General features: G+C 37.7%; 3 protein-coding genes across 3 annotated transcripts; all 3 read right to left on the reverse strand.

The window, feature by feature from the left end:
- Nucleotides 1–1,090: 1,090 nt before the first annotated feature.
- LOC136711012 (interferon-inducible GTPase 5-like) lies at nucleotides 1,091–9,211 on the reverse strand. The gene is made up of 3 exons (XM_066686959.1): nucleotides 8,304–9,211; nucleotides 3,315–3,903; nucleotides 1,091–2,974 (listed from the first exon to the last, which is right to left on the reverse strand). Exons 2-3 carry the CDS (start codon nucleotides 3,901–3,903, stop codon nucleotides 2,337–2,339), a joined length of 1,227 nt encoding a protein of 408 aa, XP_066543056.1. The 5' UTR covers nucleotides 8,304–9,211; the 3' UTR covers nucleotides 1,091–2,336.
- Nucleotides 9,212–9,606: 395 nt separating this feature from the next.
- On the reverse strand, nucleotides 9,607–17,949 carry LOC136663967 (interferon-inducible GTPase 5-like). Its single transcript, XM_066640947.1, has 3 exons — nucleotides 17,700–17,949; nucleotides 10,813–11,350; nucleotides 9,607–10,651 (listed from the first exon to the last, which is right to left on the reverse strand). The coding sequence occupies exons 2-3, from the start codon at nucleotides 11,348–11,350 to the stop codon at nucleotides 10,017–10,019; spliced, it is 1,173 nt and encodes a 390-aa protein (XP_066497044.1). The 5' UTR covers nucleotides 17,700–17,949; the 3' UTR covers nucleotides 9,607–10,016.
- A 151-nt stretch (nucleotides 17,950–18,100) lies between these two features.
- Nucleotides 18,101–26,053, reverse strand: LOC136664014 (interferon-gamma-inducible GTPase 10-like). Its single transcript, XM_066641012.1, has 3 exons — nucleotides 25,813–26,053; nucleotides 20,969–21,917; nucleotides 18,101–19,342 (listed from the first exon to the last, which is right to left on the reverse strand). Exons 2-3 carry the CDS (start codon nucleotides 21,899–21,901, stop codon nucleotides 19,070–19,072), a joined length of 1,206 nt encoding a protein of 401 aa, XP_066497109.1. The 5' UTR covers nucleotides 21,902–21,917; nucleotides 25,813–26,053; the 3' UTR covers nucleotides 18,101–19,069.
- Between the last annotated feature and the right edge of the window lie 228 nt (nucleotides 26,054–26,281).

Genomic DNA, 26,281 nt, shown 5'->3' on the forward strand with positions numbered 1-26,281 from the left:
CATACACACACACATAGAAGGGGAAAAGGAAGAGTTAGAGACACACTCATACTGACACACACACACAGAAAGACAGTCCTTTTTTTTCTAAACTCACTAAGCACACACACACTTTCAACATTTAACACAATTCTTATAGTCGACTCATTCACACTTTAACAGCATGCTTTTTATTTTCTACCTCTACTTATTTTCTTATACCTTTTCTTATTTTTAATTTATGCTACCTTATGAGGTGTAATAATTCAAAGAGAGGCAGCATCAATACAGTGTTCGTCAACAGTGTTTCGAGTGGGCACCCCTAATTAAATCTCCGTATCACATCTCCAGTTTCTCATCAAACTGACCTAAAAAATCACCTACTGAATTTTTCAGGGTTTATGGCCGAGCTAATCCCGCCTCAACAAGAGGGCTTAAATCCAAATTTGCAGCATCCTTTCTTTATTTAACTTAACTATTAACCATTACTTAACCATAGACAAACAAACACACAACACTTAACTCTTGGTACCTTTCATGCACATTTTTTCTCTGTCTTTCTGTGCACTTTTATTTTTCCTTCTCTTTTCTCTATTCTTTTCTGAGCTCTTTCTCTTTCTGTTATTACTTTTTATTTAGCCAAAGGTTTTTTTTTAGTATTTTAGTCTTTTTATGCTTGCGGCCTTTTTCCTATTTTTTATATTTTGGACTTTTTTCTGGCTGTTTTTTTCTTTTACTCCTTTTTCTCAAAAGTTTTTTTTAATCATGCCTCTCTTCCAATAAGCCTTCTTTACATATCAAACTGCATTACAACTTTTTGTGGCAGAGAGACACAAGCTCATCAATATGCAGAATTTATATGAAAAAAGGCTCTGCTTACCCGTTTTAATCATGCATGCTACGATGAGGTTGGTTCTCTCACCCCCAAAACGAAATGCACAAGTTCTGGTGCTAATAACGATCTTTTGCCACCGGTCGGGGTCTCTCAGAGTCCCCTTAGGACGGGCCACCAAAATGTCGTTCTCATGACGTATTAATCTTATATCTAATCTAACTATAATACTTGAAAGAATAAGTTCTAATAAAAGTTTCTAGTTCTTTTAAAAATACTTGAAAGATGAAGACGACTTCTTGGAAGATCAGCAGGCTCTTTATTTTCTTAAAGCATTGGGGAGCAGTCTCAGAAGCCTCCTGCAGACTCACTCACAAAGACACACACAAAACCACAGTTTACATACACTTTTTTGGGGTGAGGTCATCTCGCCCCTCCTATTAGGTTGCATTTCATAGGATACAAAATGGTACCCTTATCTCCTCAAGGACGCAGTATATCATAGGAGCCCAATTAAAAAGTATCTTTGCCTTCTAAGGAAGTTGTATTTCACACTGTACCAGACAATCTCATGCTACCATTCTCCTTTTTTTCACACAGAATTCAGGCCTGAGTTTTAACTCAAGTATCCCTTTGACCATTCTAATATCCTCTGCCACAAAACTCATTTGCCCAAAATAATTCTCATGTCTTTATATTATTTGATCACTACAGTCACATGTTTTCTATACTATTTGTTTATTACAGTCACATGTCTGTATATTTTTGCCTCTGGGGAAATGTCCCATGCCTGATCTATGAATAAGTGAATTCTCCATCACCACCTACCAATACACTGTGGGAGCACACTCACCCAGACACAGATAGAACTCACCAAATTGTGGCCCAAGGAGATGATCAAACTGAAGATCCCAAAAAGCTATGGAGCTATGTGATACTCACACTATCTGCAGTACCACAGTGCCATCCTAAATAAATATTATCATCTGGGCCAGAAATATCTCACGTCTCCCTTTAGTCTAATGCTTTTCCTGCAAATACATTTTAGGAGAATCACCAGAGCAATAAAAATGTAAATTATAAAATGAATACACATTCATTCATTCATTGTCTGTAACCACTTATCCAATTCAGGGTCACGGTGGGTAATAAAAAAAACAAATAAAAGTTTGGACACAACATCATCCTGAACATGACGAATTAAAGAATGAATCAATCAAATAACATTAGAAGTATATTTTATATTTTAATGCCTCAGTGTTAGGTTAAGTAAATTTATGAAAAGTTGAATTTCTTATAAATTGCTAAGTAATTTCTAAGAGGTGTGATAATTGTTGAGGGTGTTGCATTATGATTGTATGTATGTAAATTGTCTTACAAGTACATGTTTTTGTCCCAAAATAATAAAACAGCTCCCCGCTGAGATGAAAAATATGTCTCTGTGTATAAAAAGAAAACTCTAAAGTAAAGAGATGCACCAAAAAGCAAAAACTATAATAGCTTTCTTTATTTCTTCCCTGCATTTTCACACTGGAGTCTGCAGAGCAGCCATTAGCACATTGTGAGCATCATCAGCCAGCTCACTTAGACACTTATTCAGCATGAGGTACAGTGTGGCAAAGGACAGCCCACCAGAAATCACTGAGCCAATGATTGGGATTAGACCGACCCAGTACTCTGCTGCTGCTTCTGCAACACCTACAGTGCTGCCAGCCAGCAACTTAATGATCAGATCTTTGTTTATTTCTGCATGTAGAGGGGATTTCAGTACAGCTCTCAGCTCTTCCACTGGCTTCCCTGATCTTTCAGAGAGCCTCAGTAAGGAGGCAGGATCAACACCGAATGCATTGTAATACCTTATAAGCTCTTTTACAAGGATTACCACATCTACAGCGATTGAAAGTGTTGCATTCACCAAAGGGATGGGAATGGCCGCAACACTAGCAGACAGCAGAGCCAACTTCCATATGTCTTTCTTCAGAGCATTTTTCTTTCTCCTATTGATCTCCAGGGTAATGTTTGGAAGAGCCAGCAACAGCACATGCCTCTTGTGTTGAGGAAGTTCCCTCTCCATGGTCTCTTCAAGACAGTTGAAATCATAGCGATCAAGGTAATGGCATGAGATCAGGAAGACAGGAGAGTCAATTCCAGTCTTTTCCAGCCCTAGAATGAAAGCACATGTTTATTTGTAAAGCACTGAACACACTGAGCTCATCATAATGTGATGTGATTTTTGAGATATTGAGGTTCAAAGATCCAAGTTCTAAGTTTGACATTGAAGACAGATCCTTTCTAAAATAAATACAACTTTAAAAACACATTATGTTGATCAGATGTTACAGATTAAAATATAGGAATTATAGGAATAACTCATTTTTGACAAGAATGTCAGATAGAACCTCATAATCCCAAAGGGACTAAATAGATTCATTAGCATTTATTTATGTCTTATTTTAATAAATAGAATGATTTAATGTAACATGTTAATTGCTGATAAAAAAACCTTTATGGCAGTCTTTCCGAATGTCATCCAGTATCTTGTGCTCATTGAACGTCTTCTTTCTTTTCTCAGCAGAAATGTTGCTGTCAATCTTAGAGCGAACAAAGTAGTACTTCTTTTTCATTTTCACTATTTCTGTTGCCAGTTGAGCGTGACATTCCCTGAAGCGATCTGATGCGATGATGATGAAAAAATCATAGCGTTTAAACTCAACCTGTTTAAGATATTCATCAGCTTTGAAGTTGGGTGTTCCAATGCCAGGAAGATCCCACAGTTTGACATTCTGATATTTTGGATGAGAGAAAGGTGTAGGAACCATAGTGGTCTCTACAACACCAGTTTCTGCAGATCCCTCTTCCTCATCTCCCAGTCCTCTGAAAGCATTGACAAAAGAGGATTTCCCAGAGCCAGACTCTCCAGTTACACCAATGTTCAGTTCAACATGGTCTTGCTGTTCAAAATAATCCTGAATCTTAGTGACAGCTGATGGCAGATCTTCATTGGCTAGGGCCGCTTTAATTTCTTCAACAGTGATGTGTTCAAAGTCATTGTCATCGCTGTTTTCAGGACTGGGGATTTCAAGCACATCCATCTAAAATAAAACAACAACAACAACATATATTAGCCTTATTTCAGGATAAAATACAAGCTCAAATCACACTGAGTATCTCACATGCACACAGTTCTTGTAAAATGTCACTGTTTATAAAACATATTCTGCATCATTAACTCTTTAGCTACATCACATAATAAAGAGTTGAATCATCACTGCTCTGAAGAATAGAATCATAATATTTAAGGTATTTTTAAAAATAACAAAAATTTGCCTATCGCACTGAGAAATGTATAAGCTTTCATTTAGAAAGCCACAATATCCACTATGCAAATTGGCAGCCATCAACTCCAAGCTAATGTGATCAAAACTTACAATAAAATACAAATGAAAAAAAAATCTAATGAAATCACCTACTCCTGGTTTAGCAATAAATATTAATGTCCCAGTTAGCTTCAGTCTGTTTGTTAGGGGTTATTCTGTTACACAGGACCAAAACATGAATATATATATGTATTTTAAATATTACATGTAATATGCCAGTAAAACCCCAGTGTACAAACAGATACATACACACATAAAATGTGTTGATAAAATAGAATGTTTCCCTTGTATTTAAGCACATTCCTGTCTGCTGTTGTGTGCGTGTATACATCCGTTTTCATTTCTACTCGACTCGGCGCAGCTCTTTTGCTTTTCCACTGGCAAAATCTAGTCCTGGTCCCTGGAACCAGGTACATTTTCAGTCCCTGCTTGCGCCAGGTCCCGACCGTGCTGAGTAGGTACTAAATGGTAACGTTTAAACCCTGCAGACCGCTGATTGGCCCGAGAGACATGTTTATCACCAAGAAATGCAGAGCTCATTCAAATCCAGCATAAACTCGCCACTTGTAAAATCTCTTAAGTTTACAGCAGCTTTCACATTTATTTTTATCTGACCTAACTTTCCCTTGAGGTGTTTTGAAGAGGTTTATATGCTCCTGGGGTCAATGGCAGACAAAAATTTCAGAATACACATCCGGGACACCAAGGATGAGCAATCGATTCATTTGGATTTTCTCTTTCACCCTAAATGGTGCAGTAGTTGCATTCTGTCTACGAACACAACTTCCATACCATGAACAAACTACACGTTTAACTTCCTTCCTCGGATATTATTTCTTTATTTTCAAAGTGTCTCATAAATCTGAAAGGCTCACTAAAGACACAATATAACAGACTATCCTGAAGATGAAGAAATTCTACTGTGGAAATTTTTTGTATTTGGCCCTGTGAACAGAGCATGTGATATGACAGAATATGTGGAAACATGAATTGTGGGCATACAGTCATGTGAAAATTAGAACACCCCATGAAAGCCTTTGTCTTTTTAAACATATGTACATTTGACTTTTATTTGAACAGCACTAAGAAATGGAGCTTATACAAAAAAACTGAAGAAATTACTTAGAAACAGGTTGCACAATGTAAATGGTTTTGCAGAGAGGATTTGGCAAATTTTTCATGGGTGCAACCCACATAGTCAGCTCTACTGCTCCTCCCACAAATGCATGTTTCTTACAAATGTGCCACCATTGAAAAGGGAAATTAACAGGCTTTTAAATGGTATATAATGTACTGCCAAGAAGCATTGTTACAACAAATAAATAATCTACAAACACAAATTTCTATATATTTATAAGAATGTTAGAAATAACCAGACATTGTTAATATACACACACCGACATTCAGTGTTTAAACAAACACAACTTTATGAATTAAACTCTGCACTTTGGGATATTATATTTGTACTAAACCTTCTGTAAAATCAATTTCAGATTCTTGATAATCTGACAATTAAAAAATAAAAATGCCATAGGACATATACTCCAAAATTCATGTTTCCACATATTCATCATGTCACTTTCTATATTAACAGGGCCATGACAAGATTTCCACAGTAAAATTTCTTCATCTTCAGGACATCAATATTCTGTTATATTGTGTCTGTAGTGAGACTTTCAGATTTTTGCCACACTTTGAAAATAAAGAGATAATATCCGCGGAAGGAAGCTAAACGTGTAGTTTTTCCACGGTATGGAAGTTGTGTTCGTATTTCGACAGAATGCAACTACTGCACCATTTAAGGTGAGAGACAAATCCAAAATCCAATCCTTGGTGTCCCGGATGTGTATCTGAATTTTTTGTAACTCGTATTTTCGCATCTGAATGTTGTCTACCGAATTTGAGCAACTTCGAAATATATTGTTTGAAATTTTTTAACTTGATTTTTTTTATCAGAATTTATTAACCTTGAATAAAAAAAGTGAAAAAGTGTTCTTGAAAATGTATGAGTTCTATTCAAGAGCAATTATATTCAGATGTGTAAATCTGAAGACTTAAATTCAAAAGCAGCAAAATTCAGATGCATAATTTCAGTGCAAAATAATTCAGTGCTACAAATTCAAAGGTGGTAATATTTCAAAGTCTGGGACAGATTCGCTTCCATAAGTATGTTCATAATATATATTTTCCATTATCTATTCAGGGGCTCCGTACAGAAAAGAGCTGTCAGGTCGTGAGAAACGCTGTTCACCTTCAGTTTCCCTTCATCCAGTGTTACAATGTCTAATATATCGACGTGGTTTTATACTATTTCTGTCCGTGTAGAACAGGTCTATTTCTAATATTTCAAGAAGGAACTGTGCATTGTAGACATTAATCACACTAATCATGCACACCCTTTGGTTTGTAAAATTAAATTCTTATTTTTTATTGAATTTTTTAAAATTGAATTTTCAATAACTTTTCAACAAAGTTATATAAGACTTTAAATTCAACTGTGCATTGTAGGCATTAATCACACTAACCATGCACACCCTTTGGTTTGTCTATAAAATTAAATTCTTGATTTTTATTGAATTTTTTTCAATTGAATTTTCAATACCTTTTCAACAAAGTTATATAAGACTTTAAATTCAACTGTGCATTGTAGACATTAATCACACTAATCATGCACACCCTTTGGTTTGTCTATAAAATTAAATTCTTGATTTATGTTACATTTTTTAAAAATTTAAAATCAATAAATCTATAACAATTTGCCTAACAAACATCAAGAATTTAATTTTATAGACAAACCAAAGGGTGTGCATGATTAGTGTGATTAATGTCTACAATGCACAGCTGATTTTAAACTTGTAAGTAACTTGGTTGAAAAGTTATTGAAAATTCAATTTTAAAAAAATCAATAAAAATCAAGAATTTAATTTTACAGAAAAAACAAAGGGTGTGCATGGTTAGTGTGATTAATGTCTACAATGCACAGTTGATTTTAAACTTGTATGTAACTTGGTTAAAAAGTTATTGAAAATTCAATTTTAAAAAATTCAATAAAAACCAAGAATTTAATTTTACAGAAAAAACAAAGGGTGTGCATGGTTAGTGCGATTAATGTCTACAATGCACAGCTGTATTTAAAGTCTTATGTAACGTGGTTGAAAAGTTATTAAAAAATAAATTTAAAAATTCATTAAAAAAAAGATTTTTCCATCCATCAATCATTTTATTGATAAAATAAATCACGTGCATGATATCAAACACAATGTACACTTTATATTAAAAAAATAAAGGCTTAACATTTAAAAGAACAGATTCCAAAAACAGAATTACACAGTTAGAACTTTAACATTCTCTTTAAATAAAGCTTTCTGCTTCACTACTTCTCACAGTCTCTGGTATTCTTCACTGTGTCCACAGTCCTCACTACCTGACCCCTCCTGGGTGAATCAGATCAGACAGACAAACAGAGTGAGAGACAGACTGAGTGAGTGAGTGAGAGAGTGTGTGTGTGTGTGAGAGAGTGAGAGACAGAGAGAGAGAGAGAGGGAGAGAGAGAGAACTAAATTCTGAATTTAACTGTTAATGAGAGGTCAGTATGAAAACACATTTGCTGTGCATTCTTCCCCATCACTCCAAGTATTTATCTGATGTTTATAAACACAGTGAAAACGAAGCTATTGAAGATTGTCACCTGTTGTTAGCGGCGACAGGAAAGTACGTATTTAATCGTATTTAAGCAAATTAGGCTGAAAGACGATGGTGTGCATTGCTGTAGACAGAGTCTAGAAACGAATGCACTTTGTTGCGATGTCAAAAACGGTCTGTTTTTTTAGCTATTGAAAGGAAAAGGAGCATATATCAAATGCACCGGAGCGTCCATAAAAACAGTGTGCATTGTTCTCTGTGTCCGTACCATTCAGAATATGTAACCCTGTGTCAGATATAACTTTATTTTGAAAAGGTATTGACGCCGGAAAACCGAATATCGAAAAGAAAACTAACTTTACCGTGGTAAGGAACCAAAGATAGACATGAACTCTTGCCTATTTACGGAACAATTACAGTCTTCTTTCAATCAGCACGTTTCATTCAGCTAAGAAATTATAATTCACTCTTACCTTCACTGGACCAGCACTGTATCTTTATCTCACAGCAGATTCGTAACAACACACAGAAGAGCACCTTGTGAGCTGAATTCGCTTAGTTTCACCAAGTTTCACCAAAAGTGAAAGAGAAACTCATCCGTCCTCCCGGTTTGTTTATCGGTGTTACACCGAACTCTGTGACCGTAGAGGGCGCTACTTCACAGCCTTAGTAAAGGAGACACGACTCAGAGCTGCCATCAGAACATGACTTTCAGTCTCCCTCCGTACAAGATTCAACATTGAAGACTTGTTGCATCACAACAGCTTTTATTACCTAATTTAAACCTGGATGCGTTATTTAGTCAGTTGATGTTCCACCAGAGCGCTGTAAAATGTAGTTGTAGTATCTGTGGACAATATACAGTGTTTGACAGTTCTTAAATAAGCCCAATGTAAGAGTGCTAGCAGTAAAAATTCGGTACCAATTTAAATTACAGCTCACTAATTACTGGGTAAAAACCGAGTAAGTACTTGTTAAGTAAGATAAAATAAGTAAAGGGTATGATACTAAACATAGCACAAAAAGTAAGGAGATTTGTGTTTGGTAGATTATTACTTTGTTGTAACAATTCTCAGCAATAAATATTATGTAGTTGGAAACTCTGTTAATTTCCCTTTTAAATGGTGCCACATTTGTAAGGAACATCCATTTGTGAGATGAGCAATAGAGCTGAGTATGTGGGTTGTGCCAATGAAAAAAATTGCCAAATCCTCTCTGTCAATGCCAAACAGCTTATTTTGTGTGATAGTGTGGGGCAGCATCTCCCTCACTGAAAAAACAAGGCTTGTCATCATTGCAAGAAATTTTAATACAATTTAGACCAATCTTCATGGTCTGGCACAGAACTCTATCCTCCAAGATGACAACATTTGACCCCTAACAATCCCAGCTGTGTGTGTGTGGGGGGGGGTAATGCTCATCATCACATACTTCAGAGATATTTTATACTCTTTAGCCTGTATGTGTTGAGGCATAGTTCACAAATGATGATCTCCATGCCTTAGTTACGTGCCTTATTTGTAAAATGTTTGTAACATAACCAGTAATAGCCACATATTTCTAATATCATACCCATTACTTACTCAGTACTTATTTTAATCTTACTGCTTACTTAACAGGTACTTTCTCTGTACTTGCCCAGTAATTAGCGTGCCATAATTTAAAGTGTTACTAAAAATTCTTAGACATTAATGGATAGTTTCCCAGACCGGGATTAATAATGTATCAACATTATTAGTACATTTTACCTATTTATTTATTTATTTTTTACTTTTGACAAGAGAGTGATGGAAATTCACATTAAAAAAATATGAAAATGTTGTAGTCAGTTATTTAGTAAAAGCTGAGCAATAATAAATTAGTTTGAAAAACAAAGAACAGTTAAAACTTTGTGAGGACATATGAGCTTGTTGTCCCCACATATAATAATTGATGGGCAAAGCACAAACTACAGTTTGTAAATGTGAATTTTCAAATTCCAAACACCATTTCTATGACATTTCTAGGACAGAATGACTGACAACATTTTATTTAACTATAATCACAAATATAATGTTTGGAAATATTGTGAGTCACATATACTTACAATAATGTGAGACAATAATATACACTAACATATTTGTACACACATGTACACATTCTACCTAATTATTAGTGAGTAGTGTGATGTGTACATATTTTCAGAATCACACTGTGGTTTGCAGAGCAAATGTGAGCACATTGTAGGCATCATCAACCAACTCATCAAGGCAGCGCCTTAGTGTTAGATACACAGTGACAAAGGAGAGTGGAGCAGCTACCAGCGATCCCAGAAAAGGGATGAAACTCAACCAGTGTTTGGATTTTTCAACAGCAAAAAAAGAGTTGTGGTGTAACAGTTCAATTATTAGTTCTTGGGTAATTCCTTTATGCAGAGGGGACTTCAGCACAGACTTCAGTTCATCGACAGACTTCCATGAAGTGTCAGAAAGCCTCTGCAAGGAGGAAGCATCAAGACTGAAAGCGTAGTAATATTTTGTGAACTCGCTAACCAAGATCACAAAATCTATGGAAAAGGAAAGACTTGAATCCCCATAAGGTACTGGAATGATGACAGCACAAGCAGAGAACAAAGCTGATTTCCACACGTTTTCCAGCAGAGCCCTCTTTCTCTCATTAATTTCCAGGGTGATATTTGGAAGAGCCAGCAACAGGACATTTCTCTTGTATTGAGGAAGATCTCTCTCCAGTTTCTCTTCAAGCTGGTTGAAATCATAGAGGGCAAGGTTAAAGCACGAGATCAGGAACACAACAGGAGAGTCTATTCCAATCTTTTCCAGTCCTAGAATAAAAGCAAATATTCATTTTAACATATGAAATATTTTTCATTTACACACCAACCTAAAAGTGATGAACCCTAAAAATGTAAATGCCTTTTATCTTAAAAAGCCTTATGTCTTATTTACTCTACTGCAGTTATATTTGAAATATTGATATGTGAACCTTCAATACAATCTTTTCGGATACGATCCAGGGTCTTCTCTTTGTTGAATGTCTTCTTTCTTTTCTCAGCAGAAATGTTGCAGTCAATCTTAGAGCGAACAAAGTAGAACGTCTTTTCCATTTTCACTATTTCTGCTGCCAGTTGAGCGTGACATTCCCTGAAGCGATCTGATGCGATGATGATGAAAAAATCATAGCGTTTAAACTCAACCTGTTCAAGATATTCATCAGCTTTGAAGTTGGGTGTTCCAATGCCAGGAAGATCCCACATCTTGACATTTGGGTATTTTGTATAAGGGTAAGCTGTAGGAACATTAGTGGTCTCTACAACACCAGTTTCTGCAGAACCCTCATCCTCATCTCCGAGTCCCCTGAAAGCATTGACAAAAGAGGATTTCCCAGAACCTGACTCTCCCGTTACAGCAATGTTTAGTTCAACACTGCATTGCTCAGCAAAGTAATCTTTAATCTGGCTAAGGTTTTTGTTAGCCAAAATCTTTTTCATTTCTTCAGCGGCAGCAATTTCATGTTCCTCCATCTGTAAAATAAAATATATTAGTTTTATGTCAGTGTAAACGTCAAATAATGTATTCTATGGGAAAATAATACAAGACCAGCAGGAGGTCTGAACTTTCAGTCCTTTATAAAGAAAACTCTTTTGCTTGTAACAAATGAACCAAATGTATATGTATTAATGGATTCTGTATTATTCTCCTCCTAAACACACTGTTACTCATATATTCTGTGGAGTGTTTCTCTAGGCTGTTGTTCTAATACTAATTCTAATAAATTAACTTTTATGTCTGTCTGAATGTGTCTCTTTATAATCACAGCACATCTAAGCCTACATACTGGAAATTGGGTTTGATATTTTCTTCATGATTGGAAGTACTCTTCTTCTGTGGGCTCCTCTGTGTGAGATGTTATTTGCTAACCGCTACTTGCAATATGGAAAAAAATCATATCACAATATATTTCTTAATTTCTGTCAATACGATATAATTCTGATATCAATAGGAACAATGAAAAAGCCACAGAACAACTGTCAAGAACTGAAAGCAACATGACATCACCATCAAACAAAAACCTCTTGGCTTTTTCAATATTAATATTTTTAAGCTAACTTTAAAACTGAGTGCAATAAACTGATGGCAGTGCCCTGTAATTACTGTCAGTCAGTGGCACATGCTGTAAATACAGTGGCATGCCAAAGATTGGGCACCCCGCATCAAAATGTAAGTTACTGTTAACAGTTAAGCAAGTTGAAAATTGAATGATCACCAAAAGGCATAAAATTAAAGGCGACATTTTCACTTTGTTTTTTAAGCAAAATAATATTTTTATTATTTTACATTTTCAAGATAACAATAAAAAAAGGAAAAAGTATCACCCCTTTTGGCAAGTATCACAGCTTGTTAACGCTCTTTGTAGCCAGCCAAGAGTCTTTCAATTCTCGTTTGAGGGATAGTCATCCATTCATCTTTGCAAAGTCTTCCAGTTCTGCGAGATTCCTGGTCCTTCTTGTGTGCACTGCCCTTTTGAGGTCTATCCACAGATTTTCAATGATGTTCAGATCAGGGGACTGTGAGGGCCATGGTAACACCTTCAGCTTGCGCCATTTGAGGTAGTTTACTGTGGATTTTGAGGTGTGTTTAGGATCATTATCCATTTGTAGAAGACATCCTCTTTTCAACTTTAGCTTTTTTACAGATGGTATTATGATTTCATTGAATCCATTCTTCCTTCTACCCATGAATGTTCCCCTTACCATTGGACATTTGCAACACAAACCCAAAACATGATTGATCCAAGGCGGCACGGTGGCGCAGCAGGTAGTTTTACAGTCACACAGCTCCGGGAGTTTGGTGTGTTCTTCCCATGTCTGGGTGGGTTTCCTTTGGGTGCTCTGTTTTCCTCCCACGGTCCAAAAACACACATTGGTAGATTAATTGGCGACTCAAAAAGTGTCTGTAGGTGTGAATTTGTGCGTGTGTCGCCCTGTAAAGGACTGGCGACTCCCCCAGGGTGTGTTCCTGTCATGCGCCAAGTGATTCCGGGTGGGCTCCGGACCCACTGTGACCCTGAACTGGAAAAATCGGTTACAGAAAACGAATGAATGATTGCTCCACCCCATGCTTAATGGTTGTAGAGGTTTTCTTTTCATGAAATTCTGGGCCCTTTTTTGTTCAAACATACCTTTGCTCATTGTGGCCAAAAAGTACTATTTTAAACTCATCGGTCCACAGGACTTGCTTCCAAAATGTATCAAGCTTGTTTAGATGTCCTTTAGCAAATCTCTGGTGCTGGTAGTGTTGCAATAACACAGCTCCAGGGACCTGGAAGTTGTGGGTTTGATTCCCACTCCGGGTGACTGTCTGTGAGGAGTGTGGTGTGTTCTCCCTGTGTCTGCATGGGTTTCCTCCGGGTGACTGTCTGTGAGGAGTTTGGTGTGTTCTCCCAGTGTCTGTGTGGGTTTCCTCTGGGTGACTGTCTGTGAGGAGTGTGATGTGTTCTCCCTGTGTCTACATGGGTTTACTCCAGGTGACTGTCTGTGAGGAGTGTGGTGTGTTCTCCATGTGTCAGCGTGGGTTTCCTCCGGGTGACTGTCTGTGAGGAGTGTGATGTGTTCTCCCCGTGTCCGCGTGGGTTCCTTTGGGTGCTCTGTTTTCCTCCCACGGTCCAAAAACACACATGTCTGTAGGTGTGAATTTGTGTGTGTGTTGCCTTGTGAAGGACTGGCGCCCCCTCCAGGGTGTATTCCCGCCTTGCACCCAATGATTCCAGATAGGCTCTGGACCCACCGCAACCCTGAACTGGATAAGCGGTTACAGATAATGAATGAATTAAATGAATGAATTAATTTTGTAGTGAGTATAAAGGAGAGGTTTTCTTCTTATGGCTCTTGCATGAAGGCCATATTTGTGCAGGCCATACCCTTAAAAGCCTAATTAGGTCAGAGGCCTTGATCAAAGTTACATGAGCACTCAAGTCTCCTAGGGTTCCCTTACTTTTGCAAGGTACTCCTTTACTTTTTTTACCCTAAAATTGTACAAAAGCAAAAAATATATACTGTTATTGCTTAAAATGGTGAAAGGCGTGTTTCCTCTTTAACCTTTTGCCTGTTGGACATCATTTCATCTTCAACATGCTTATCTGTTCACAGTAACGGTAATTTTGACCAAGGTGCCCAATATTTGCATGCCACTGTAATATATATTGAAATATTGAAAATCTGTATAAAAATACTATTATAATCATACCCAGGATAAAATATAAAATATCCTATGCCAATCCATTAGAGCTTCACATAGGGCCCACCACACTCTCTTCTTCCCGGCTGCCACCAAAATTCCTGTTGAATCCTACACCTCAACACTAAGGTTGCCGTGGCCGTCAGCAACCGACTATCCTTAACAACCTCATTTACTCATTGAGCCCAGCCGATGAGTACACAAACCAGCCACTGTATCACTACGTCTTCACAGGGGTCATCAGGCAGGCACCTCCTCTCATTGCTGTTTCACTGAATTAAGCCCACAACACCTCCAGAAGGCTCAACAGTGAAGTCTGGCATCCCAGACCACAATTTCTAGAATAAATGTATAGTGTTTAATGTTATTTTATAACGATTAAAGTAACCATATAAATCTATTAATCTCTCACGTTATTGGACCTAATGATGTCAAACCAACACAGAACTGTACAGATATTTATTCTTTACACATTACAAGGCTTGTTTTGGTAAAACATTCTGTTATTTATTGTATAATGATTACAATAACCGTATAAATCTATTAGGGTGGATGGGTTTCCTCCGGGTGACTGTCTGTGAGGAGTGTGGTGTGTTCTCCCCGTGTCCGTGTGGGTTTCCTCCAGTTGCTCTGGTTTCCTCCCACAGTCCAAAACCACATGTTGGTAGGTGGATTGGCAACTCAAAAAGTGTCCATAGGTGTGAATGTGTGTGTTTGTGTTGCTCTGTGAAGGAATGGCGCCCCCTCCAGGGTGTATTCCTGCCTTGCATCCAATGATTTCAGGTAGGCTTTGGACCCACCGCGACCATGAACTGGATAAGCGGTTACAGATAATGAATGAATATAAATCTTTTATTCTCTCACATTATTGGACCTAATGGTGTCAAACCAACACAGAACAATACTTATTCTTTACACACTACAAGACTTATTTAATTTATTCATTCATTCATTCAGGCAGGAATACACCCTGGAGGGGGCACCAGTCCTTCACAGGGCAACACAGACACACACACATTCACTCACACCTACGGACACTTTTGAGTCACCAATCCACCTACGTGTGTTTTTGGACTGTGGGAGGAAAACGGAGCACCCGGAGGAAACCCGCGCAGACACAGGGAGAACACACCAACTCCTCACAGGCAGTCACCCGGAGCGGGAATCTAACCCACAACCTCCAGGTCCCTGGAGCTGTGTGACTGCGACACTACCTGCTGAGCCACTGTGCCTCCCTTATTTAATTTAAAGATTATTTATTTAATTTATAATGATGTTAATAGCCAAATGAATCTACAAATTCAAAAGACTTGAGACATTGTGCAAAATGTAAATAAAAACAAAATGCAATGGTGTGCAATACAACATTTTAAATTTTGAAACTGAGAAAGTTTATGACTTTTTGAAAAACATTTGCCCATTTTGAATTTGATTCCAGCAACAAGTTCCAAAACCATTGGGACAGGGGCATGTTTATCACTGTGTTACACCACACTCTATAAGTGTTCGAGAACCGAGGAGACCAGTTGTGGTAGTTTTGAAAATAAAATGTTTCTGATTCTCGGTTGTTATAAGATTTCAGCTGCTCAACAGCTCAGGGTCTCAGTTATTGTGTTTTTCATTTGATAATGCACCAGATGATTTCAGTTGGTGACAGGTCTAGTTTGTTCACGGACACTTTTACTAAGAAGCCATGCTGTTGTAACCCATGCAGAATGTTCATTGGACTTGTCTTACTGATATTAGCAAGGCCTTCAGCCGATAAAGATAAAGATGTTGTCCGTATGACGCATGTTGCTCCAAAATCTTTAAATATTGTTCAGCATTAACGGTGCCTCCACAGATGTGCAAGTACACAGATGTACACTAATGCCCCCTATTACCATCATGGATGCTGACATTTGAACTGTGCACTTATAACAAGCTGGACGGTCCCTCTCCTCTTTAGCCCAGAGGATGCATAATTTCACATTTTGATTTGTCAGATGACAAGGCACTTTTCCACTTCACCTCAGTACATCTTAAATGAGCTAGGGCCCAGAGAATGCAACACTGTTTCTTGGTCTTATTTATATCTGGTTTCTTCTTTGCATTTCTGCGTTCTAACTTGCATTAGAATAAATCATGTTCACAGACAGTGGATTTGTGAAGTGTTTCTGAGCCCATGCATTGATTTCAACTACAGAAACATATCTGTTTCTAATTCAGTAACATCTGAGGCCCCAGAGACCACACCCAGTTAATACTGGATTTGGGCCTTGCGTATAGAATAAATTAATGAATTAATGAATTAATCAATCAATTAATGAGGTGTATTGGCAATAGGCCAGTGACACTGAATTAAAAACAGATATGTTTCTGTAGTTGAAATCAATGTGTGGGCTCAGAAACACATCACAAATCTTATAACTCAGAAACAATTTATTTTCAAAACTACCACAAGTGGTCTCCTCAGTTCTCAAACACTTAGAGTGTGGTGTAACACAGTGATAAACACGCCCCTGTCCCAATGGTTTTGGAACGTGTTGCTGGAATCAAATTCAAAATGGGCAAATGTTTTTCAAAAAGTCATAAACTTTCTGTTTCAAAATTTAAAATGTTGTCTTGCACATCATTGCATTTTGTTTTTAATTTACATTTTACACAATGTCTCAAGTCTTTTGGATTTGTAGATTCATTTGGCTATTAACATCATTATAAATTAAATAATCTATAAATTAAATAAGTCTTGTAGTGTGTAAAGAATAAGTATTGTTCTGTGTTGGTTTGACACCATTAGGTCCAATAATGTGAGAGATTAATAGATTTATATTCATTCATTTATTATCTGTAACCGCTTATCCAGTTCAGGGTCGTGGTGGGTCCAGAGCCTACCTGGAATCATTGGGCGCAAGGCAGGAACACACCCTGGAGGGGGCGCCAGTCCTTCACAGGGCAACACACACACATTCACACCTATGGACATTTTTTGAGTCCATGAATGAAATTTAATGAATTGAATTCATTAAAAACAAACAAACAAATAAATAATAATAATTATAATAATAAATTTTTTTCACCAAAATTAGCCTTAGTATGTAAGGAATAAAACTGTGTACATTATTACAACTTTGACATCATTAGGTACAATAAGGAAAGAGATTAATACTTTGATATTAACATTAAACACTACACATTTCTTATAGTAATTGTGCTACGGTCCCTAATGCTGGAGGTGGGCGCAGGGGTAAAACAGCGATAATCGGCTGCGTTTCTGGCTTAATCTCAGCAAGTACAGTTTAGTAAATAAAGGATATGGATGTCATTTTTTGGTTTCCTTTGTTATATTAGGAATCTGCAACTGTACCGATGGACATACGTTTGGTAACTGGCGAAAAAAAGCGGAATGTCAAACGAATGTCAAATATGAAACCAACTTTACCGCAGTGTGACACTGCGTTATTAACACACGTTTTTAAATGATATCAACAGTTAAACGGTCGTATGCGGTAAAACAGACATTCACTGGAAATAATGGTCAAAGCTTACAAATCTTGTTCGAGGCTAAACGGTTTGCAAGTGGCGAACCCATTTCCTCCGTTCAAGTTCAGCATGTTTCTATTTGTTCCAGTAACTAAGCTAATAATTCTTCCCTACCTTTACACTCCAAAACCAGGGCTCTATATCTCCTGAATCGTTGCAATAACCCGTAAACACGTTCACTGTATTTCCACTGAAAAAAAAATTAATTAAATAAAAAAGCTCTGTGGTCCCTCCCAGTGACGTTTTCCAGATGGGTTTTGTGCAGCGATGAGTGGGCAAAAATGTGTATAAACCCTAAACTTCAGTGTCAGTACAGTAATCGCATGCACACAATCACACCCACCCACATACTGCTATTCTTGATAAACTGCATATTCCAAACATCATACTATATGCTAGAATGATCCACTATATTTTAAATTATCATTAAAATTAAGACTGCATGCTTTAATTCAGTTTTATTTTCCCAATTTTCTATACAGTATTGTCATATCCTTAATGTAGGCCATGTATGAAGTTAATATCTGAACAAAGTTATTGTTGATTGGTTTAAATTTAAACATACCACCTTCTCATTTACAGCAGAAATCACACTCATACCTGTGATCAATTTCCCAGACAAGCCACCTACCAACACTTTGATACACTGTGGGAGCAAACTCACACAGACACAGATAGAACTCACCAAATTGTGACCCAAGGAGATGGTCAAACTGAAGATCCCAAAAAGCTATGGAGCTATGTGATACTCACACTATCTGCAGTACCACAGTGCCATCCTAAATAAATATTATCATCTGGGCCAGAAATATCTCACGTCTCCCTTTAGTCTAATGCCATTCTTGCAAATACATTTTAGGAGAATCACCAGAGCAATAGAAATTTAAAGTATAAAAGGAATACACATTTATTCATTGTCTGTAACCACTTATCCAATTCAGGGTCATGGTGGGTCCGTAGCCTCCCCGGAATCACTCGACGCCATTCCTTCACAAGGTTCAAATACACATACACTGATCTAATCCTTCCTGAATTGTGTACAATAGAAATCAATAAAAATAAGCAAATTAAATTTAAAAAAGTCAAAAATGCTGGGCTTTTAAGCTTTCACATAATAAAAAAGTGGGGCTTCTGAATGACACAGCAGTTTAAGCCTTGCCCTTTCACCAGGGGTTTGCTGGTTTGATGCCTTAACCTTTTGGGGCCACAAGTCCTAAAGAGCACAGCTGGTCTTGCTCTCTTCGTTGTTGGGAAGGACTGTCCTTTCTTTAAATTTTTTGCTTTCTGTACGCTCTAGCACATGCCTGTCAGCTGATGTGACAGGTTTAGGCAGTTAGCGTTCTGTTTAGTGCAGTTACATTAGAGTTAGTTCAAAAGTGGGGAGATTCACTGGGTGGAAATAGAGACAACTAATTATCGTCAAGAGTAAACTAATTTTTTTATTGGTCTTTCATGAGCCATCATAGTCATCCACGTTATATGGTTTAGTTAATGTTTTGTTTAGCAAAAGCTTCATGTAGCACTTTCTTCATCACCCTTTCTCCATCTTCACTCAGGCTGTTTAAGGCAGAGGACAGCAGGAAGTAGGACCCCACGAAGGTAATCACACCTGTAGCAACAGTAGCCAGAAATGGGAACCTCATGTCTAGCTTTTTAACCAGGAGCTGATAGGTTGGGTCTGTGCGAGACACAATACCTTCTACTTCCTCTGTTGGCAGCTGTTTACCAAAGGTGGAGGTCACCTCACTCTGAAGCTCCTGCAGCAAATGAAGTAATTGGAAAAAAATATTTAACAACAATCTATAGAGAAAAACAATGCACTGAGTGAGGTTACACTATACAGCTGCTATACATTTGAACCAGCTGTCAGAAATAGCTGTGTATTCTGAATTGGATTAGAGCAAAATCTGTGCAATGTCTGGAAGACCTGAGGAGCAGTTTGTGAACCATTACCTATTTAGGTCATTTCGGTGTGTAAAGATGACTCACTGGTGTTAAAGGCAACATCTAAGATTCTGGAGAACTGCTGCTCTCTCTGATTTGTTTAGGTTCAGAAGTTCTGCATCTTTTATGGTGGATTGGTATGTTTAAAAAAAAAAAAAATTACTTGTTTTCATGTTGCTGAAATTTAACTTGTCTGTACATTTTTATTCAATGTATGATTTACCACAGAAACTTATTTTTAAGTTGTCTAATTTTGTAGCACTTTCTGCCTGTGTGTGCTTTCATGCAGTTAGCGGTCTCTGAATTTAGAGTCAGCCGTCTTAAATAATTTGTAATGGCAAAATATAAATCAATATTTATATATATATATCTATGGAGCAGGAATAAAACAATATCCTCATCTCTATGGAGAGAGATTAATCTCAAAATACTTTACAAATGCATAAATCCACAAATTAAACACAAGTCACAAATATGTTTCACTGTTCACAAATGAATACATCCCAATCTGTGTCTCATGGTCTGCAATTTGTACAAATACAGTTACATAAATACATGTTTTTTACATGTCATAAATACATGTTTTTGGTTTTCATAGATCTGTCACAATTTTATGCGAAAGTAAATACATTAGTTTAAATTTACATTGCAAATATTTGTAAAGTCAAAGTCTCGAATTTAAAATTTATTTGTAAAATGTAGAATCTGCGTTTGTGGATCAAGACACTCGCGTGTTTTCTGTGATGTGCATTTGTTTATTTCCTCTTGCAGATTTTTGGATTTTGAGACTTTCCTCTCGCATTTCACCTGATACAAATACAAATGCAACCTGATCAACAAATGTGGAGAGCAGACGAACAAGCCTCCGCTAGGTGACACTGTTGTTTCCCCCAGTGTCTCAGAACTGACCTGTTTCTCTCAGGGCCTCAGCGACACAACCCCCTGTAGGCGGGACTATGACTTCATTGGCTGCGACAGTAAATGATAGCGAGCTAACTCTGGCTGCTGATTGGTTAAGTTAAAGTGATGACCAATGAGAAGCGCATATTCTGTTTGGATGCCGTGGGGAAACAAATCACCCGTTTTAACAGTCCAATCTCAATATTACGAAACATATCAGTCCAATGAACAACATGGGTTTAGTCCAAATACGGGATGATTTTAACGTATTTTATTTGACAACACTAATCTGCAGCGAAATTAGGGAAGTTCCGCTGGATTTTAACGTCTTTAAATTTAGAGCACATTTAAGTGTTCCACAGTGATCCCCGTCCCTGTCTGTGATATGAAGCTGAATTTAGCGGCTTGGGGGGTTTTTGTTCGAACTTCAACATTAAAGGCTGCGCAAATGCGTCTCCATTTAAGTTGCCCCCCCCCCCCCCCCCAAATTAATTTAACTAATTTAATCAGTTAAATTATCCCAATACAAAATACATTACCTGAAATGATATGTGTGTAATGCTTGCTAATCGAAGTAGAGATTCCTTATCCACACAAAACGCCTGCTGATAAGACTTTAGTGTGTCCATTAACTTGGAAGCCACTGTACATAGATTGCCACCTACAACAGCACTGCTTAAGCAAGCCGCCACAGCTCTCTTCCACACATCTCCAGCTAGTGCCTGCTTCTTTTGTAGTATTAATGATGCACTGAGGTTGGGCAGTGACAAGAGCAGAGTATGCTGCTTGTGCCCCTCCAACTCCTCCAGTAAGGTCATCTGCAGGGCTGGAAAATCGTAACCTTGTGGGTGAAAGCAGGAAAGCAGAAAGACCCGTGCATTTTCCACTTGACCCATTCTTAGGTTCTTTTCACAGTTTGCACGAATCTGGTCCAAAACATCATCATCTGATAAACCTTTCTGGCTCCTGCGCCTGGCATTGGCCTCCAAATCTCGGTCCACTTTATTCCTGATGAAATAAAACTTCTTCTGAGCTTGCATTATACATTTGGCCAGTGCATAATGGTACTCTTGAAAACGGTCAGCTGTAACAATGATGAAAAAGTCATATTTTAGTAGACCAACATCCTCCAGGTAAGTTTCAGGGTTGAAAGAGGCTGTCCCAATCCCTGGCAGGTCCCACAGCAAGACCCTCTGAGCAGTTGGATGTGGGTATGCTGCGGCCCCTAAGGTGGTTGTCGTTATTCCTGTTTCTGCAGCTTCAGGATCATCATCATCAACCCCACGGAAAGCATTAATAAAAGCAGACTTGCCTGAACCTGACTCCCCAGTAACAGCAATGTTCAGGGTCACAGAATTCATCTGGTCAAGCATGCCTTCCACCTGAGCTAAAACATCCATGGTTTTGTGGGACTGCAGGACAGTGCTCATCTCATTCATGACTGCTTCACTTATTCCAAACTGAGAGGCCATATTAGCGCTAAAAAAGCTAAAACAAGAGAGAAAAACATTTCAGAAAAAAAAACATTCACATGAGATACTGACAGTTTCTAAATTTAAAGCCCATGCTTTATATTTACACAAAGCATAATATCTGTTGATGCAGCCATTTTGTCAGTAAGTGATTTTTGTTATTACTTCTTCTAATTATTCTTCCAAAAGCAGTAACTCAGGGATGGCTTAACATAGAAATTTTCTTTCAAAATTCCACACTTTAATGTTTTAAGATTTCTAAAACATTAATTTACCACAACGTCATACTGAATAGTTACGATCAAATTTAAAACATCTTCAATGATAATTTCAGATAAACTCCAGATTTATGACACTTCAAATGACGAATCTAGAGATGCCACTTCAGATATTTTACAGGTAATTTTGACTCTTCCAAATGTAACTGTATATATCTTGAATTTCCATTTCAAAATATAATTAGAAAAATCTTACATTTGCATTTCATTTAGTCAATATATAGAGATATCATAATTTAGTCATGTGTCTAGTCATAAATGAATTACAGATATCAGAAATGAAAATCTGGTCATGAGTTACAACAGCTTGTCATATGTGTCAGGCATAGCAGCAACAATTGTACACATCCTAGCCATGTTATTGGACCCTCCTGCCTTGTAAATTCACCTTGTATGTGTACACTTAGACACTGTAGCTCTTCTACCTCCATGCACAGATAGTATTATTACTTTTAGACCTTTATTTAATTCTGCAGTGCACAGTGCCAATCAGGGACATCACCAAAGGTTGTAGTTGCTGTACTGACACTAGACCACACACACTTTAGTCTACTGATCCAACTGTTGAGATCAATCCAATGTGTTTGTGTAATCCATGTGTTTTGGATAAACTCGCTGAAATAGTTTAATCTTGCATATCTATACATATAATAACCGATGTTCTGTCAGTGATATTCCGTTTATTAAATATTAAACCATATGTGTTACAATGAATTGCACATGTTCATCTATATTGAAATTAGCATGCATCCTATGGATAAACTGAAACATTTAAGAGGAGTTGCGGATGATAAAGATTAAAGCTTTTGTGGTCCAGCCCGTAACTGACATTGAACTGAGTGTAATGTGGCTAGCTACACACTGAGTTTGACACCCCTGGTTTACTGTATTAAACCATTTGTTAGTACAAATGTATGGTACTGCAGTTTTTTCTGAATGCGGCAAAAATATCCTGTGTTTTTCTATGTTTTTGTTAACATCATGCTATTTTAAGTGTATTAGCTAAGTACTCATATATTAAAGTAATCTCAAATTAAATGTGCAACCAACGTATTAATTCATGCAGTTTTAGTACAAACCGGATTCCAAAAAAGTTGGGACACTAAACAAATTGTGAATAAAAACTGAATGCAATGATGTGGAGATGGCAAATGTCAATATTTTATTCGTAAAAGAACATAGATGACAGATCAAAAGTTTAATCTGAGTAAATGTAACATTTTAAAGGAAAAATATGTTGATTCAAAATTTCACAGTGTCAACAAATCCCGAAAAAGTTGGGAGAAGTAGCAATAAGTGGCTGGAAAAAGGAAATTGAGCATATAACGAACAGCTGGAAGACCAAGTAACACTAATTAGGTCAATTGACAACATGATTGGGTATAAAAAGAGCTTCTCAGAGTGTCAGTGTCTCTCTGAAGCCAAGATGGTAAGAGGATCACCAATTCCACCATTGTTGCGCAGAAAGTGCAGCAATACCAGAATGGTGTTACCCAGCGTAAAATAGCAAAGACTTTTAAGTTATCATCATCAACCGTGCATAACATCATCAAAAGATTCAGAGAATCTGGAACAATTGCTGTGCGTAAGGGTCAAGGCCATAAAACTCTACTGGATGCTCGTGATCTCCGGGTCCTTAAACGTCACTGCACCTCAAACAGGAATGCCACTGTCAAGGAAATAACAGAATGGGCTCAGGAATACTTCCAGAAAGCATTGTCAGTGAACACAATCCACCGTGACATCCACTGTTGCCAGCTGAAATTCTACAGTGCAAAGAGGAAGCCATTTCTAAGCAAGCTCCACAAGCTCAGACGTTTGCACTGGGCCAGGGGTCTTTTAAAATGGAGTGTGGCAAAATGGAAAACTGTTCTGTGGTCAGATGAGTCACGATTTGAAGTTCTTTATGGACCACTGGGACGCCATGTCATCTGGACCAGAGAGGACAAGGATAACCCAAGTTGTTATCAACGCTCCGTTCAGAAGCCTGCATCACTGATGGTATGGGGTTGCATGAGTGCTTGTGGCATGGGCAGCTTGCATGTCTGGAAAGGCACCATTAATGCAGAGAACTATGTTCAGGTTCTAGAACAACATATGCTCCCATCTAGACGACCACATTCGCATGCCAGACCACATTTTGCAGCAATCACAACATCATGGCTATGTAGGAGAAGGATCCGGGTACTGAAATGGCCAGCCTGCAGTCCAGATCTTTCACCTATAGAGAACATTTGGCGCATCATAAAGAGGAAGGTGCGACAAAAGGCCCAAGATGATTGAACAGTTAGAGGCCTGTATTAGACATGAATGGGAGAGCATTCCTATTTCTAAACTTGAGAAACTGGTCTCCTCTGTCCCCAGACGTCTGTTGAGTGTTGTAAGAAGAAGGGGGGATGCCACACAGTGGTAAAAAATGGCCTTGTCCCAACTTTTTCGGGATTTGTTGATGCCATGAAATTTTGAAACAACATTTTTCCCTTAAAATGATACATTCTCTCAGTTTAAACTTTTGATCAGTGATTTCTGTTCTATTCTGAATAAAATGTTAGATGTTGGCACCTCCACATCATTGCATTCAGTTTTTATTCACAATTTGTTTAGTGTCCCAACTTTTTTGGAATCCGGTTGTGCTTACACTCTGTGAAATATTGACAGTTGGTCAATAAACGTATTATGAAACCTGTTTAAAAAAGCTGCTCAAATTATTGCCTACCCCACCATTACTTCATTCAAACAGCCCACCACAGCTACGTGCTATTTTGAAGCAATTTCATTAAACATTCCAATTCAACTGAAATTTATTCTCAAAGATGCATCACCATGGGCCAGCAATGGTTAAATTAACCAAAATAAGAGGTGTACTATGTCATGTCGTTGGATTTTTGATTAAATACAACTTGTTTTGAAACAATATCATCAAATGTTCAAAAGCTATTTAAATTTGTAATGAAAAATGTATCACCACGGGCCAGTAACAGTTAAATTTGCCAAAATAACAGGTGTAGTATGTTATGTGGGTGGCACTTTATCAAATACAACTTGTTTTGAAACAATATCATAAAAGGTTGAAAAGCTATTTAATTTTTAATGAAAAATCTGTCACCATGAGCCAGTAATGGTTAAATTGACCAAAATAAGAGGTGCAGTATGTCATGTGGGTTGCACTTGATCAAGTACAACTTGTTTAGAAACAAAATTATGAAAGGTTCAAATACTATTGAAATTTATTCTCAAAAACACATCACTACGGGCCAGTAATGGTTAAATTTACCAACGTAAGAGATGTAGTGTATGTCAGGTGCGTGGTTCGTCAACTTCGTTTTTACTGTGTAGTGTAGTTTGTAAACGGTCCCTTGGCTCTCGCGGAGATGGCGGCAGCCCATAGTAAACAATATATTTCGTGTTTTTTAAATGGCAAACATTTCTGACATAAACTGAGTTGTAGCTGTTTGTCTTGGATCCCAAAAACAATACTTTGCAAGTATTAAGTCATTTGCATGCACCGCTTGAGAGCTATTGAAGAAAGAAATCTGAATATGCGAATATGAAACCAACTTAACCAGAGTGACTCGGAGTCAAATCTGCTGAGAATCATAGTACAACACACTTCCCTGCTCCTAAAATACTCACCTTGAAAGACGCTCGTTACTTGCTCGCCGAGTCCCGAGGAAACACGGCAAAATGGAGCAAGTGCTGCCGAGACTGGACCTCTAATGGTGCTAGTGTCCGGTTTCTAAATTTGGTCACCTCACTTCCCCACTTTAATGAGCACCGATACAAAAACTTTACGAGATATTGACAACAAATATTACATAATTTAGGGCCGACTAATATTCTTCAGATGTGTGTGTGTGTGTGTGTGTGAGTGAGAGAGAGAGAGAGAGAGAGAGAGAGAGAGAGAGAGAGAGAGAGAGTGAGTGAGTGAGTGAGAGAGATTGTGGGGGAAAACGAAACCTAAACTTGTAGTCAGACAGCAAGTTTACAGCCCACATTTGGCCGTGCAAGACGTCGACGCTTCAAACCTGTTTTGTTTAAATAGTCTTTTGTGTTGTCTTGTGTATCTAAAGAAAGGCTTGTATACCACATCCTCTCCTCCGGT

The sequence above is a fragment of the Hoplias malabaricus genome, chromosome 12, assembly GCF_029633855.1.
Source record: "Hoplias malabaricus isolate fHopMal1 chromosome 12, fHopMal1.hap1, whole genome shotgun sequence".
NCBI classification, from domain to species: Eukaryota; Metazoa; Chordata; class Actinopteri; order Characiformes; family Erythrinidae; genus Hoplias; species Hoplias malabaricus.

Coding starts and splice junctions, on each gene's coding strand:
- LOC136711012 (XM_066686959.1), bottom strand. CDS start 3,903: ATGGATGTGCTTGAAATCCCCAGTCCTGAAAACAGCGATGACAATGAC. Junction 2,975..3,314: donor TCGGAAAGACTGCCATAAAG/GTTTTTTTATCA, acceptor CTTTCATTCTAG/GGCTGGAAAAGACTGGAATT.
- LOC136663967 (XM_066640947.1), bottom strand. CDS start 11,350: ATGGAGGAACATGAAATTGCTGCCGCTGAAGAAATGAAAAAGATTTTG. Junction 10,652..10,812: donor CCGAAAAGATTGTATTGAAG/GTTCACATATCA, acceptor CTTTTATTCTAG/GACTGGAAAAGATTGGAATA.
- LOC136664014 (XM_066641012.1), bottom strand. CDS start 21,901: ATGGCCTCTCAGTTTGGAATAAGTGAAGCAGTCATGAATGAGATGAGC. Junction 19,343..20,968: donor TTACACACATATCATTTCAG/GTAATGTATTTT, acceptor CATTTGCTGCAG/GAGCTTCAGAGTGAGGTGAC.